Source organism: Sardina pilchardus, chromosome 5 (assembly GCF_963854185.1).
Source record: "Sardina pilchardus chromosome 5, fSarPil1.1, whole genome shotgun sequence".
Taxonomy (NCBI): Eukaryota; Metazoa; Chordata; class Actinopteri; order Clupeiformes; family Clupeidae; genus Sardina; species Sardina pilchardus.
The window spans coordinates 18,079,730-18,097,307 of NC_084998.1; the positions used below are offsets into that span (position 1 = coordinate 18,079,730).

At 42.2% G+C, this 17,578-nt stretch overlaps 2 protein-coding genes across 5 annotated transcripts in view; both read right to left on the minus strand.

Moving 5' to 3' along the window:
• The window catches only part of LOC134080359 (actin-binding LIM protein 3-like), a 79,325-nt gene extending 76,241 nt beyond the window's left edge, over positions 1-3,084 (minus strand). For all 4 annotated transcript variants that reach the window (XM_062536769.1, XM_062536768.1, XM_062536767.1 and 1 more), the window contains exon 1: positions 2,537-3,084. In XM_062536769.1, the coding sequence (XP_062392753.1) occupies positions 2,537-2,549 (13 nt within the window). In that variant the 5' untranslated portion in view covers positions 2,550-3,084. The remainder of the gene's footprint in view (positions 1-2,536) is intronic.
• Positions 3,085-11,545: 8,461 nt separating this feature from the next.
• adrb2b (adrenoceptor beta 2, surface b) lies at positions 11,546-16,356 on the minus strand. The gene is made up of 2 exons (XM_062536771.1): positions 15,083-16,356; positions 11,546-14,721 (listed from the first exon to the last, which is right to left on the minus strand). The coding sequence occupies exon 2, from the start codon at positions 14,713-14,715 to the stop codon at positions 13,465-13,467; it is 1,251 nt and encodes a 416-aa protein (XP_062392755.1). The 5' UTR covers positions 14,716-14,721; positions 15,083-16,356; the 3' UTR covers positions 11,546-13,464.
• Positions 16,357-17,578: the final 1,222 nt, after the last annotated feature.

The window sequence follows — 17,578 nt, forward strand, 5'->3', positions numbered from 1 at the left end:
TAAAGGACTGTGGACTAACCGGTTTGGGCTGAAACTCTCTTTGGCTTCACACATAATTGAGTCTGTGATCTAGATGGCATGCCCGTCCAGATCTATCAGTGCTTGGCATGGAAACTATGCAGCCTCCCTACATGCCCCACTAATGCCATCTAAACCACACTAGAATCCCTGGTGTTTACAGACACTACTGTCTGTCTGGTTAGAGTGTGCCATGCCATCATAATCTCACTCGCATCGACAGGCAGCAAAACATGACTAGTGAAAATCTGACCATTGCTGTCCAGGACCAATTTGACTGAGGTGGCAGCGGCTGAATTGCTACACAAAAGAAGTATGGCACAAGATATATCTCCACCAAGTTTCTATCTATTTCTGCTCTTAGAATGTTAGAGAGAAAGACAGAAGAATGTGAACAGTTGCTTTCTGCAGAAATCTCACATGGCAACAGTGCTGGGCACTCTGTGACCTGAAGGGTTAAAGCCTTTAACCCAGAGTCATACACTTTTAACATTTGCATGCACCTTCTGACAAAGAGGATTTTCTTTTTTAATGAGATCTTTCAGTATTTCTTCAGGTCATCAAGGAACATGTTCAAATGACCACAACTGTTTATAAATAAAGATGGTAGAGATGATAAGGGGAGAAACTACACAGGAAACACAAAAAGCAGAGATTTTTCTGGAATTCATCACTGCAAAATAAGTCTATAAGACTCATCTTTAATGAGCTGGTCAACATGATTATAAAAATGCTTAACTGAATTTTGGTTTTCAGAGAGAAAACAGAATTGTGTTGCAAAGTGTGTGATAACATTAATTCAAACATCAATCCATCTCTCATAAAATCCTTTATGTTGAAACTAGGAGATGAACATCTGCAGAGTACACTGCTCAGATAGGCTCTGGAAATACTAAGAAGTATGCTCTCTGGACTTACAGCCTAAATGCCTTTTTTCTGTTGCTTGATAATAGCAAGTCAACATAAAATTCTTTGTTGAGCTCTGAGAGTTAAAAACTGATAGGCACTGACAACAGTCCACTTAACTGGCTATTTCATATTTCTAAATGTATCAAGTTGATCTTGCCCTTGACCATTTAAAAGGCAACTAGAGAGTAGTTGCCTCTCTCTCTCTCTCTCTCTCTCTCAAGGACAACTTTAGGTAACGAAGCAACATAAAATAGCTGCGTTTACAGTGCCTTGTGTTTGTCTGATGTTTCTCCACAAACTATACATACATGAATAAAGCCACATTGCTCTTGTCAGCTGAGGTCTGTAGATTAACAAAGGAATTCCCGGCATTGCAATGCCCACAATAGATCTATTCAATCAAGAAGTGCAGAGACACGTGCCACCATTTCAGTGGAGGGCCAGCACTGACCAGTGCTGAAAGCTACTTTTTTGGCAGAGTCACAAGAATGGAGAATAATGCAGTGACATAATAACACCGCTCATACAAGAGAATAGTGGAGATTTAGGGTGGTAATCCTAGACATGAATGCAGTAGTACACGATCTTTGATAGAAACCAACTGGACGAGCTCCTCTGACTGTGCATGCGTACTGTACAACGCTCATCTGTTTTTGCAGTATGTATTATGTTTGCCTGCTTTATCTATCCAAGGGTCAGTATTGCAACCTAAACTCTGAGCCATCATATATTCCATATATCTTACTGCAGACTCTGGTGTCATTTCACCACCAAAAATATCATCAATCATCAAAAGTTGTCCAACTTCTGTTTCAAATGACACATGTCTCCAAGTGGGAGAAATATGTGTTTTCTGCAATGGACTCCAGACTGAGCTGATTATCAGAAAAGCAGCACTTCCAGAGTTGTAGTAATGACATATGTCCCACTGTCTAGATATGGAAATGTGTGTCTCAGGGAAAGCTGTATCCAAAGCGAACGGGAAAGAACTTTTAACGACTAACATTGTGCAGATACCGCAGGACACATTGCATAACCTTCGCCTAAATTACAGGATAACGTAGGGATTGTGTCACTGTATCAATTTTATCTTTGACACTGACAATCTGTTTCGATTCAAACGAAAATCACTGTTAAACTAACTGGGATCAAAGGGTTAGAGTAGACAATGCAAATGCATGGCAAGTTCTTGCACTGCTTGTAATTGACACTGTTCAGATCGTAGGCTGTAAGCCAATATTGGTGATGTGCCTCACCTCCATCGAACAACTTCTGCTTTATTAACTTGTCTTCGCACACTGACCATTAATTTCAGCTACATGAGCTGTTAAAAATGTTGCGTACAAGACATTTCAGAAATTTGGTTTTCCCTTTTTTTTTTGGATCAAATCGTGCATCGATGATAATTGAATCAAACAGAATAATATTTGAGTAGACTATAAACATGCAGAGAGAGCGAGCGAAAGGGGGGACAGGTGCAAAGTAGCCTATCCTTACCTGAGTCGCCATGTGATAGCATAATCCGTCTCTAGAAATACCAAGTCTACCGGCTCAGACTAGCCAACAGTCTATTAACTTAAATAAAAGAGGATACATATCAAATTCTTACCGTTGGTACTCATGATGAAATGAATCCTTGAATTATATTAGCCTACAACTTACACTGGGAAACGACTATTCAGTTCTCGTATAACACATGATCAGCGTCTTTAGGATAATATCTAAAACGGACTGTTCAATTAGCCTAATAGTTGCTGACAATTCCGAGACACCAGCAATTTTTCATAAACCATTTATAAACTCTTAACTCCTGGACGCGCACTGAGCTCCGTAAACTGTTCCGACTAGTAAGATGTCCTCTCCTGACAAGGTGAGGAATAAAGCAGGAATCTGAATGGAGCGATGGGTGTTCCCTGTGTGGAGAAGCCGATTACAACAATGCTCTTGTTGAGACTGCTGTTCGTTGAGGATTTGACTAAATCCGGATTGCACTGGTGGTGCACCGTAGTTCAGTCACGTTCTATTTGCAGGCGACAGCATCCTACTTCCAAAAGAACACCGTTGCATGGTATATGAGGCGGAGGCTACTCCAGCACTGTGTCAGATGCCGTCACTTGTGCTCCAATCTGCGACGCGATGCTTCTCCTCTGACCTGCGAGGGCTCCAGCGGATCTCTGCTTAGGAACTGACGAGCGTGATATGGCCCACCAGCGCCGTGTAGCGTCAGCCATGATCAAACCATGCCATTGGTATCGGATCAAACGCACATCGTCACAGGCGTGGTGCGCGAAATCATTGCTGAGGCAGGACAAAGGATGCTTTGCTTTACCTCTCGACAAATACCCGGCATTACTTCAGAGTTCAAACTAGCTGAGTTTGATATCTGTGGAATAATAACGCTAATTATCTGAACTACAGGAATGCATGTTTTTATTAGCCAGGTGTAATCCCATCAGGTGCCATTTAGGCATACTGTAAAAGATGTTTGTGCTGAGTGCTTTCTGATTTTTTTTTAAATTATTTGAATCGTCTGTTTAGCTTTCGCATATAGTCTTGGTCAGACAAGGGCAATATTTGATAATATGTAGCCTATTTGAAATACGTATTTAATTACTTTAGCATAGGCTACTTTGAACTTTGTATTTTGCAGGATTGGAAACAAAATCAAATGTAGTTTGTAACAAAACACCTTGAGGGATTGTATTTAGAATTTTTAACATTTTTCACGAATAAGCCAAAATTGAATCACTCAGGTAAGTATACTATATCAAAGTCTGGGCCAGAATCTTAGTGAACCTGGTTTTGTCAAAGTTCTTGTTGCAGGGTTACTCAAGTAGGGAGAGTGCCAGGTGATATCCCTTGGCCAATTCCTTATATTCAGCTGTAAAGTTGACCTAAATAGAAAATGCGTATTTCATTACCCTTATGGAAAGACAAGATGACATGTAAACACATGTTTTCATTTTTCTTACAGTAGTATGCTACATTGTTACCAACTTAAAAGTGCTAGATACAACTTTTCTCTTTTACGATGCCCACTGAACAATTCTGAAGTTGGAACAAATGAAAAGAAAAGTAAATTGAGGGAGCAGAAATGGTGAACTTTATCACCCTTCTGCAAGGATAACATGGCATGCAAACCCATACTGTAGGCCTATATATTTTGTTTTTGCCCATTTTAAACAACTTAAAAGCATTAGAACAATTTTAGACAACGGTATTTTCTGTTTCATCATCTCCTAAAACTGGAAGTTGAAATAATTCAAAACCAAACCAAAGTCGGAAAGCAAGCACAGTGTAAAGGGAACATTTTGGATACCAGAGTATTTACTGACATCTTGTGGTATGCTAAATTATTGTGAAAAGTCAGTTTGGTTGGAGAGAGCAGGTTATAAGGTTCCACAATGCAATAGCTTGTTCTAAAGGCCTAGATATATGCAGAGAGATCAATGTGACAATGAGATGAAGACATAGGTTTCTCTAAACCTGATTGGAAATGAACACTTAGAGGAAGAAGGCTATAAATGTATTCTTAAACCACTAAAAAGATAAAACAGACACATTTAAGACCCATAAGATATTTGAGCCTCTTTGATTGTCTGATTTAATTGTGTTCTGATTCGATAGATATCCCAACTGACCAGCGCGCACACACGCACGCACGCACGCACACACACACACACACACACACACACACACACACACACACACACACCCACACACACACACGCACACACACACACACACACACACACACACATAACCTTGTAACCAGAAGGTGTCAGTAGTGGTACAGTATGTGGAACGGAATCATGCAGCTCCATGAGAGAGATATAGGGGCACCTGAGCGGAGAAATCAAACATTTGAACTCCTCTTGTTCTCAGAACACACTTCTAAATCATATTGTTGTTTAAGGGTCTTTTATATTTGGCTATCATACTGTCAAGACTGTTTTTGTCTGTGATTCCTCAGTGGTGGAATGATTAACCGAGGTTCTAGCGACAGTTTTAGGATCTGTTTACCATTTCTCTTAATAATTAATTCTCCTTACAGAGACACAGTTTGTATACTGTATCTTTATGTGTATTATTCAGTTAAATTCTATTAAGTCAATTACTGACACTTTATAAATATAGGCTATATGACTTCACTATAAACTTAATTTTAATGTTAATGTTAATATTGAGCGATATCATTGTTGTTATTGACAAAAGTGTCTGCTAAGAACCACATAAAGCATGAGCATGAATGACACAACTACAAAACGAAATAGTCGAAACAAGGAGAATGGAATGAAAGTAAGAAATAATTTCCAAGGGTATTAAGGGCGATAGAATAAACATGTGAAAAAGTTACTCAAAAAGAAATGATCATGTATAAACACAATCCTGAACATCAAAATGTACTGTAAGCATGTTCTTTTTGTCAGCATTCTGATCACTGGTTTCTGGTCACTGTCTTTTAAGAACATTTGCCCCCAGTATTTCGCAAATACAATTAGACATTGTAGCCCTACTAAACTAGCCTGAACGGTGTTTAACCTAAAATATAATTAAGGCATCATTATGTACATGAGTGTTTATGTGTGTGCAACATGGTGATGCTCTTATGCGCTCACAATGTTCCCTTCTCTTAATTGCAGGCGCATTGAGTGGAAAGTACATTGTTTTCAAATTACAACCACCTTAAATATCTTTATGTCCCAAATCATTTAACCATTTTCTCTTTTCCTTTAAAGACCAGATGGTCTGAGGCCTGCGTTTAAACATGTCAGTCAGTTTATCAGGCAGGGGCAATGCAGCAGCATATTTCACAGAATGGTAGTTATTATTTAGACTGGTTCTTTGGTAACAGCAGATTGGTAGTTTTCATTTCTAATCCTGTTCCGCTGCCCAGGTGTGGAACACAAGCTGAAGGAGAACCCAGTGTTACTCTTGTCGTTTCTTTTGACATTTCCAAAATGGGGGGCTATCTTTAATCAGCTTTATTGATTTAACATCACAGTTTCCACAGCATTAGACTGTCATTTATTACTGTAACACTACAATGCCCCCAAGGAATGCAACACCGATGACATCAGGGTAACCCATGGCAACCTAGACCTCACAGTGTGTCTGATTGCGGAGGGGGCGGGGCTCGATGTTGAGGTTCCCTCGGAGGGAGTCAGAGCTGATGGAGACTGGCGTTGGAAATATGGATTTCCTATCAGCATTGAAAGGCAAAGCCATCACTCAGCGGCGTGTGCACTTGATGCGCACATCATTTGCGTCCATTTACCAGGAGTGGACACACAGACAATCACAAATGGACAAAGAGTAAGCTAGACAAGGGGCCGAGGCATAGGCCACAAAAAAAATGAAGTGGCTGGTTGGACAAGGAAGTGGCTGATCTGACAATAGCACGGTGTCTAAAACTAGCCTCAGCCTGGGGACACTGGAGAACACTGTCAGTGCTCTGGACTCCCGTGTTGGTTTATTTCATGACTGGCATGTTGTGCGGGGTGATTTACTACTCGTCTGGCACTCGCAGGCAACACGTGGCACGTGACCCCAGCAGTCCTGCAGGAGCATGACCTACTCATTGGCACATGTTGTGTGAGACAGGTTCCAGTTGTTCTCTCTCACTGCAAAAGCAGAAGGGGAACACTCTTGACCCAGCGACTGGAAAATGAAGAAAAAAAAACTTGTAGATATACAGTAGCACTGTAAAGATGAAAGCAAAATATCTGTGATTGTTCTTGTGTTGAGTCATCATTTCTGTGAAAATCTTCACAGTGTGCTGGCATTGGGACATACTGTATGCAGGTAGAGAGAGCATGGTATATACACTGTACCTTCATGGCAGATTATAATGACTTAAGCTCTTTGTTTTGTCACCAAGCCATAAAGTAGGCATAGGCAACACTCGTAAAGGTACCTGTGTGCGGGTATGGAAATGTGCTATTGACTTTCAAAAGACGTTTACATATCATGCAAAAATGAATAATGTTTTGTCTTTGTTCATTTAGTTGGAACTATCTAAGATAGATCAGATAAAAGGTTGCCAACTATGTTTTTTTATGCGAATCATAATGATGAAATTCCTGGTCTGCAAGATACTGTAATTATTAGTAATGGACATGCTGACTGTGTATAGTATAAAGTATTGACATGATATAACAACCTTTCATATACGTAATGAGGAATCATTTTTATAAAGATCAATGCAAATTTTTCAAAGGAATATTACTGTGTAGTATATTACTGTGTAGTGAAAGTGAAATGCATGAGTTGCTTCAAAGTCCCAGAATGCAAATGAATGGAGTGGTGTGTACTGTATGTGGCTTCTGGGTGTGTAACAGCATGCTCTTACTGAGAGCGGACTACTGCGTGTCTCTCCCAGGGGAAATCAGCACTCATCCTCATTAGAACATCTCTCTGTTTCTTTCAAGATCCATATCATTGTTTTAACAGTACACACACACACACACACACACACACACACACACACACTCTCACACACACACACACACACACTCACACATGCACCCGCGCGCGCTGCACACACATACATACACACAGAGACAGAGACAGAGAGAGAGACTCATACATGCAATGCCATTTTTATTCTGTTTCAAAGCTGTTCTAAATGAAACCCCATTATTATTGAATGTGGCATTACATTTATTTATTTAGCAGACACTTGCATCTAAGTGACAATAAGCATTGGTGCACTTTCTATCAGTAGGTGCAATCCTAGTTGCCATGGTGTTTTTACAGCTATACTGTCTTAGTCTTCCACTAGTAGAGTCACTGTCAATGTCTTTACATAATCTTGGTGAGGAGCAATGAGCCACATTAAGCCACATTATGTCACTTAGCTCACTAACCACTGCTTCTGTAACTCTATCATTTATTAGTCTACTGTCACTATGGGAACCAGCAATGTTTGTCTTTCTTATATAATTTTCTTTCACCTTTTTCTTGTCTGATTCAGAATGAGATAATGGACCAGATGAGGAAACGGGTTAGAAAAATATACAGGCTAATAAGGGCCTCTTTTAATAAAACACTCGAAATGTTTAGGTTACAACATTGTGAAGTCTATAGGCTATGTGAAAGTGTGTCAGTGAGTGACTGGAGAGGAAAACCCAGTAAAGCACAGACCCTTTTAGAGGAACTCTCTGTCCCTTCCTAAAATAGATTTCTTTATCCCCCAGAGACAAGGACATGTTGTTTTCTGATTGGCTTGTAGGGTGGATATTAATTGTGTACATCAGGACACCTATGAAGTAGATCTGGTAAAAAAAAAGTTTAATCCCCTTTCCATATCACTGCTCTGAATGGTAACTCTGACAACCAGTAAACAATAGTTTAACTCAGAAGCAGGTTTGCAGCAGTGGAATCATGCAAACTACCCCACATCACTGTCAGCAACCAAAGAAAGTAGTACAACAAACTGAAAAATGTTGTTTCTTTTAAAACTGCACCACGTGGTCTAAAATGCACGGTAGCCACTCACACACTTACATACATACGTGAGGCTACCAGGCTGACGGGATGACAGCCTTTGAGATGTCCTGATATATCCTACAGAATGCATGGACTTGGCGGAGGAACTCAACTCTTCTTCGTGTCATGGAGTTCTTTGTCTCCATCTCGTTCACTCATTCCATATATCAGGACATCTCAGTGGCCGTTATCCTTTACCTCACTTCTGGCTTATCATGCTTATATTCAGTGGAAGCACATATCACCTGCATTACAGTTAAATTCCCTTTCACACATAAAATATATTACGGACCAAAAACAATACTTTCACACAACCAGTGGCTCAATTATGTTGCTTTCAGCACAGTCAGATTTTCAAAAAGACTGTCGGCCCTTTCATGTTCATTGCAAATAGCGTACTCTGTTGTTCAGGATGGCATTCTGCAGGGCAGAGTTGAGTCACAAATAAACATGACTTTTCTATTCCTTGGTTGAAGGGAGAAGCCAGACTTCCCTGTAGGCATTTTGTTTTCTTCATGAACCTGGTGCGGCTAATTTTCCTATTATATGTTTGCCAATCAGAGGAAGAAAATATTCCATCAGTCAAAGTTATCACAACACACTCTGAAAACACCATGAATAATAAATGCATGAAAAGGTGGTGGCAAAATTGAGAGTGAAATATGTGCTGAATAATGCAAACTCGCCCGGTCCCTGCAATATTGGCTTGTACCTTACATGCAGACATTTCAGGAGGGCCTATCACCTGGTGCAAATGAGTTTTCCATGAGTGATTTCTATCTAGAAGGTTCTTGAGTTCTCCTCTATTTGACTTCCATTCGTGCCAAACTGTAAATAACTGGTTGTCACACACACAGCTTGTCAGAATATGAGAAGTGCAACTGAATGGAAAAGAGAGGTAGAGAGATGACTTCTCTGTTGTGAGATATTTTGTACGTCTGGGCTAAAATTGGGACTAGGACATTTCTGTAGAAGCTTTTGAAGCCAGTTGTCCAGTCATCCTTTTGGACAAGAACCAGATGGGAGGGGGGGGGGGGGGGTTCAAAGTTGGATGGAGATTAAAGGAGTGACGCCGTTTTTTGTGCCGAGATCTGTAAACTTCCTGCTGATCAGAGAAACAAACTGGCACGTAATAAACCAAGAGTGTCGTGGCGACTACACAAAGCGGGACCCCAGGACACATAAACACTGTCCACGAGCTGGACCTTGGCCACCGACGGCAGCAACTGTCGTGGACTCGATGGCTATCCCTGCGGTCTCGGCCGGGCTGAGCTGTTAATTCCAAAGCCCTCACCCACATTCCTGCCCCTAATAGTGTCCTCCACTGGGAGCCCATTGATTAGCCTGTGAAGTGAGCTGCTGAATCACGTTAATCTGACTGGATTAGGCAGAAAAGACCATTTGTAGGCAGTTAGAGAGTCAGAGAGTTAGAGAGTAGATAGTGAGAGTGCGGGTTGAGTCCTGTTGGATATTGACAAATCCTAATCATTGCTATGACTAGTGACTGTTGCCTCATGTTTTAATCAATGCGTGACATTGCAACATTTTGGACATCTGACGCAAGCTTATCACATAGACTTTTAAACAATCTTAGTTTCACAAAAAAGGCAATGACTACACGTATTTGCTATTAAATCTAATGTATTAACAAGAATTGCTGATCAATGCTGAGGTGTAGTATCTGACTATGTCTGAACAGTCAGCATGGATTTTATTGTAATTACATGGTAATTGTACCAATTACATTGGTAGCACATTGCATTTTGCACATGTTTTGGACATGTATTACTGGTTACTGCCCCCTTTCAGTGTCTATTCTTGGTGCCATTGTTTAATTATTGTTGTATGCTTCATGTTATATTCTGTACTGCGCTTGCCACTGTTGTTTGTTGCATGTTGTACATTGCACTGAACATTGTCCTGTCTGTCCTGATGCTGTATGTTGTCCACAGTAGCACACTTTTATTTTATCAGAAGACTGCATTGCTAAAAATGTGTTGCACTAATGTTTTTTTTCTTATTACTATACTTTATATAAAATGCGTGTTATGTTTGACTCATGTTGTATTGAATGGAAACTTTGATTCGGGAGAGCAGATACCGTATAAAAGGGCAGAATCATTTTGCCGATGTAAGTGCTGTTATCTTGAGCTGTTCTGAAGTGTTCTCAAATATACTTTGAAAATAGACGGCAGGTGAAATTGTGTATAATGATGTTCTGACCAGGCTTTGATTGATTATACATCATGAAGTGGTTGAAAGCACAATTTCTGTGCTGCATATATGAAAGATGAGGTTTTAAAAGGCTCCAGTCACAAAAGACGACAAAACCGCAGCCAGTTTGCTCTAAAATCCCTTTGAGTAGATTCACCTCACATTCGTTTAAAATCTACAAGCAAAGCAAATGGAGCGGATAGATGACAGCACTATCATTTGATATCGCTGCAGGCACACCACCGTAGCCACTGTGCAGAAAGTTATGAAGAGCCAATATCTTTAGCAGCTATGAATCCAACTTTACTTGAGCAGACCATCAAGACAAATCAATAAACAGATAAATCTGTTGGAGCTTTGTTGACAGAGTGGAATACTAATAGACATGGGATTTGGCGTTAGGGCAAAGGTCAGACTTAGTTTACATTTACTTGATAGATTGTCGAGAATCACTCTCAGTGAGTCAACAATCTTGTTGAAGGTTTGGTTCTTAAGTGTTTCATATTTTGTAAATTATCAAGTAATAGAGTCAATAACAAGTCTTCTTATATCAATGGCATGTATGTTGTCACTGGAAACAACTGCTGTATTATAGACACTCTGTGTCGTGTAACAACACAACTTCTGTAACCATGCATTTCACAAGATGCAGATACAATCTGCTTCTAAAGATGGTGACATCCTGTGAGGTTGTGGAGTGTCTGTGAAAGTCTCCTCTGATGTCGAATAGAAAGAAACATATTTGTGGTTTGTAGAGTGGAGAACGTACAGAGCTGCTACTAGGCATGAGCGAATGAGGGACAGTGGACCGAGTCCCGTATGGGTTTTAAAGCAGGACTGACAGGGAGCTCTGCAGAACCAGTGGAGGGCAGTGTTTACAAACATCTCAAACAATGTTATAAATCAAGAAGAATGAACAGATTCATATTTAATCTTTTTCTGCTTTTAAAGTGACTCGTTAAGCAATATCAAGCAAGTGGATGATGTTTTTCGGGACAACCCAAGCAGTCCTCTTTTACATCCATAGTTTTTCACGTCACTGTAAAAAAAATATCTTTGGAATGAATTAAAACAATAAACAATGGACTTGTACAGTACTATCTCTGGTATCAACACTAAACATCAGTGGTCTTCTGGGAAAAACATTAAAACATTATTTAAAATGTCAGTTCTACTTTGACATAAAGGCATGCTATGTATGTTTACATATTTGAACATCAACAGTGTTTCACAAACACAGCAAAGTTCAGCAATTTTACTGAACACTTCACATGTTTTTTTTTTTAAAACAAAACATCTCAGGACAAGTTCAAAATACGTCACAGTTTTACCTGAAAGCAGTCATATCAGTAAGAACACATACAAACAAATGCCACTGTGTCAAGGAGACTGTGCACACTTATGCAAAACAGTAAAAACATTCCTATCACTCTCAAACTCATTCATCTCACTCATATCCACAACAACAGCTACAACAACAACACCAACACCACCAACAATAATAACAACAACAACAACAACACATGTGTGCAGACTATTTAATTCTGTACATGTAACTTAACAAAACCCTACAACACTTTAAATTATAGTTCACCTCTTCTCTCTTTCACTGAAAGTGTCTATAAGTGAGAGGGTTTCCGTTGGACTCGGGACTGTTTCTGTGCTCACACCCGTATTTTTATTAGTCATACATATACAAATAGCCCTCACGATAACACTCTGTTCTGTTTACCAAAGTGCAAATCTACAACCTTACAACCCTCATGTAATATCTCTTGACCTGGCAATCTATCTGTATCTCACAAAGACAATGTTATTGAAAACAGTAAAGTGTTAAGATTTGAGCCTTGTTTTATGGTGTTATATCGAACTTGACTGCGATAACAATCTGCTGAAAAAGCTCAACTTGTCGATGTACTTTTTCAGTACCTCACTGCCCTCTCCCAACATCTCAATAACAGCCATTCCCTCCGACAGACATTGCTATCTGTGTAATGCTACTATCTTTAGTTTATGTGCAGGCTCACATGATGCACCCAACCAAGTAACCAAGTAACCTCGCAGGACTAACAGGAAATGTTAAGAGTGAGCAGGGTAAAGAGCGGGCTTTCGCAGGAAGTAAGGAGCCCTGGGGCTTCTCTTTTCTCTTTTGCAGAAAAGTGCAGCTGGATATAGCTCAGTCAGGCGACTAATTGCACCTGTTGACTCTTGTCAGTGTTAGATTTCTCCTCTCTACACAAGGGATCTGTAGTATACAGAGGGGCCCTTGGCTTAAAGAAAAAAAAACACACACACACACACACACTACATCCCTCTGGAATGTGTTTAGAGTGTTCATAATACAAAGGTGGTCATAACAGCACCTCCCTTGTCATGATATGCGTCCTCTATCATGCTATGGGTATCTTTCATGTCATGTTCCTTTCATCTTTGTTTATGCATTTCAGGTCCATGCTGGATGCATACGTGTAAATTCAGTGTAAATTGAAAGTAATAACATGAACACGTGAAAACAGAAAAACACATTTTATGAGGTAGGTAAAATAGTCATGAAGATTACTCTCTCCAGTTCAATGCACATTTCATATTAGTGTTCCTATGTGTAAAATAAGTACCCTCATTGCTGAACAGAGCCAAAGAGAAGCATGAGTAATTCTCCCAGCCATTAATACAGGCTGAATTCAGCAGTGTAGTATCCATCCAGGAATACATCCGGCATATAACATACCATCCCATTTTGAACTTACCAGTTTTGCCACTGATTGTCTTTTTTCCCCCAAGACATTCAAAGACCAAAAAACAAATCCTTGAGATGAGCTTAGATAACAGATGCTATGTCTTTAGTGCAGTTTCCATCTGTGTCTCATATGTTGTGGTAAGAGTCTCAGGGCCCAGCTCCATAGCCCCAAAATCATCTGGAGAAGCCCTGCTTTGGCTGCTAGTCCTCCGGTCAGCCTGCCAGCTGTGTCCACCGTACATTAATCCATTAGCTTTCCGGTGCCTTTTATGCGACGAGCTTCCCCAGCATAGGATCTCCTTGAAAGCGCTCCGAAACTCCGGGCTCCGACAATAAATAAGCGGATTGAATGCCGAGTTGGCGTAGCCTATCCAGTTAAGTATCCGATACGTCAGCGCGATGTTGTTCACCTTCCAGATCGCCCCCACCACGTTGAGCACAAAGAAGGGCAGCCAGCAGAGCGTGAACGTGCCCATGATGATGCCCAGGGTCTTGACCGCCTTGTGGTCCTTCAGGCAGAACTTCCGCTTGGTGCTCCTGATGGTCCCGCCGCCACCTCCGCCGGAGGCGGACGCCTGGCCCTGGGAGCGGCCGCTCTGCTGGTGGAAGCGTCCCTCGCTGCGGTCGATCTTCTTCAGCTGCTTGCGCGCCTCCTGGAAGACGCGCGCGTAGACGAAGGCCATGACGGCCAGCGGGATGTAGAAGGAGACGATGGAGGAGGCCACGGCGTAGGCGGTGTTGGTGTTGAAGTCGCAGCAGTGGGCGTCCTCCAGGCAGGTCTGCGCCTCCGCCTCGTCCGACACCCACCACTCCATGTGGATGGGCAGGAAGGAGATGAGCGCCGCCACCGCCCACACGGTCAGCAGCACCACGCCGGCCTTGCGCTTGGTCAGCAACGACTGGTAGCGCAGCGGCGAGGTGATGGCCAGGTAGCGGTCCAGGGCGATCACGCAGAGCGTCTCGATGCTCGCCGTCACCGAGAGCACGTCGGCCGCCGTCCAGAACAGGCACAGGAAGTTGCCGAAGAGCCAGGTGTTGAGCAGGATGTAGCAGGCGCCGAACGGCACCACCAGCACGCCCATGACCAGGTCGGCGCACGCCAGCGACGTGATGAAGTAGTTGGTGACCGTCTGGAGCCGCTGGAAGCGGATGATGGCCGTGATGACCAGCACGTTGCCGAAGACGATGCCCAGCACCAGCAGGCCCATCAGGATGCCCAGCAGCACCGTCTCCACCGCATCGCCGCTCTCCACCACCTCCTCCTCCGACGACGTAAAGTTGCCCGAAAAGTTGCCCCCCGCCACCGCCGACACATTCAGCAGCGCTGACGGGCTCACGCTCCCCATGGCCTCCTGGCGTGCCAGGCAGCAAACACAAAAAACAGATCAACGTCAGCAGCAGCAGCCGCAGCAGCAAGCCCTGTACCACACACACACACACACATACACACACGCACACACACACACACACACACATACACACACACACACATATGTGCACTATGCAGCTTAACCAGTGTAACCACATAACCGACGCTCAAAACAGGAATAACATTTGCTGAACAGACTGTACAGTTTTGACAACAGCCTATAGATACTCTAGGCAAATAGGGAAATGAAGTTTTTGGTTGTTTTGAACACGGTAAACTGAAATTGAAATGAAGAGTACAGGTGTGCAAATAATGTTAAGAACTTTGATAGAATTCACACTTACTTGAAAAGGGTGAGAGCCTCACAATCCTTTGAATGAAATGCTGTTTTGTTTCCCAAAAGAAGTCCAAAGATATGTTTTGAAGCTTGCATAAGTGCTTTGCCCTCATGTGGTATTCATATCGGAGAGACTGTTGCTTCCTCTCCCTCTCCCTTTCTCCCCCTCTCTCTCTCTCTCTCTCTCTCTCTCTCTCTATTCCTCTTTCTGTCTCTGCTTGCGCTGTCCTCACGCTGGTCACAGACACACAGGAGTCCTGCCGCTTGAGCACATGAGGTCTCTTGGATTCAATGTGCCTCTCAGGCTATTTCTCAGAACCCTTATAGCAGCCAGCGGTGACATCACACCCGCTGAGAGCCAATCAGCTGTCACACAGACGCCAGGACTAGATAGCTGGACGTGTAAGCTATGCTTTTCATCTCTCACAGACGGAAAGTTATAAAGGAGATTGCTTTTAGCAGTATCATTAAACATTTATGAGTAAAAGTTTTAAGATAGTTGAAGAAATGGAAACATTCGGACAATAGTCCAGATTTCTGCTCTGATATCTGTCAGCATCTATAAAGGTTTAAAAACATTAAAACAGTGATGATCATACATATTTCATGAATTTAATGCATTGTAGTTCCACTGCATTTGATATATATTTTGATTCGATTTTGAAAAGTATCTCTTAGATATAATGGCAGTCCAGAAATCACTCTGAGCAGTATGAATAATGAAACTATCATGTCATGTAGTTGATTTTCCCAGTTCTTATTAGAATTGAATCAATTGCTTCATACTGTACAGTATGTGTCTATAAAAAAACATCCACTTACACATAGAGTATATCTATGTATATCCACTTACACATAGAGTATACTGTATGTGAAAAGGAATTGTAAAGGAAATGTAAAATGCTACAGATCTGAACATTCAGAACTTTCGCTCCTCTTCTCAGTGACTGAGTGGTTTAGCAGTTGTGAAGCGTGGGGAGGAAGCCATTGAGTGCCCTCCGGGGAAAACCGATCCAGTATTCTTAGCAGTCATGAGTCTCTATGTCACAATTACTCACATGGACGTACGGGCTACAAAATCTGTGAAGGAATCCAAGGCATTTTTGCGCCAGGTTTTTTTTTTTTTTTTTTTTCGGTTGTGTCTTGCCTCGCCTGCTGAAATCAATACTTCTATCAGTAATGAAATTTGTCACCCCTCCCCTTCAAAGAGAGACGAATGCCTGGAGATAACCATCCGTCTCCTGACTCGTTCTGCTCCTGTAAACACTCTTCATCATGTAGCGTCCGTGGTTACCGAGTGAACTGGACAGAAATGTTGGAGACCCGCTGCCTCAGAGGTGAAAGACCTGCCGAAGATAGAGGCCCGGTAGGTGAGTGTAATCATTAACCAATCCAGTGATTATGTGCAAGCACACTTCAAATGATTTAGTTTCAGGGATTTGCCCCCAACAACTGCACATCCATGCAGAAAAACTCATCTTTTGACTGTTTTATTCCAAATTAAATATGAAAAGTGTTCTGAATTAAACCTGTCCAGAGGGTGGGATTGTGTTTTGTTACGTGTAACCTCATGTACAGTTGCCATCGTTTTGGACTTTTCGACCTTCTGATAAACACATGGAAATGGCCCCTACCCTTTTTCCTGCCCAGCAATTCCTTTGTGTATCAGTGCCAGCGTTATCTAAAGTAATCCCAGTTTGCTTTTGATAAAACAATTACTCCATTCTCAATAAATAAACTCATGCAATGACTTTATGCCCAATGGGGACACAACACACACCACCTCACATTCACAACAATAGTGTTGTCACTTAGTCTTTGACCGATCCTAGTTAAAGACAGATGTTGACACATATTGTCTAGGATTACACAGCTTATTGTAGCTTTCATGTGTGTGTGTGTGTGTGTGTGTGTGTCTGTGTTTGTGTCAACAGTCAGGGAATGTGCCTAAGGCCTGTGACGCACTCGTGCCGATACATCCAGGGGGTGAACAGGAAAGAATTTGATTCTGGAGAGGGTGACAGCAGGGGATGGCACAGACAGCAGGCTCTATCGGTCTCCAATTGCACACTGTGAGGTTAGTCAGCGTGGAGGTCCAGGTACACACTGAAACCTGAGGCACAGCTGTGGTCCAGCTCAATGGACTAACGTAAGGGAGTCACCTAAGCCCACTTAAAACACTGACATACCAATGCCCCCCCAGAGCCACTACTCTTCTTCCAGCACGCCCGCACAAGGTCAAGACAAGCGCACTTCCTGGTCTAAGGGCCCTGTATGAGACTATATGATCACAGGCCTGAGCCGCATGCAGACACAAAGACTTCCACCGGCCGCTAAAGCTGGAAAAAGGAAATGAGACGCTCCGTGACTTTCCACAGGATACACCCAACGCTCATGCATCACAGCCCTGCAGTCTTCCCCACCCGCTGTCAGTACCATGGCACGCTGATGCCGTCGCTGGTTCCCAGCGTCTTCCTGGGGAAACAAGCGAGACACATCGACA

What these genes read in the sequence shown, in the direction of transcription:
- adrb2b (XM_062536771.1), bottom strand. Translation starts at nt 14,715, where the DNA reads ATGGGGAGCGTGAGCCCGTCAGCGCTGCTGAATGTGTCGGCGGTGGCG.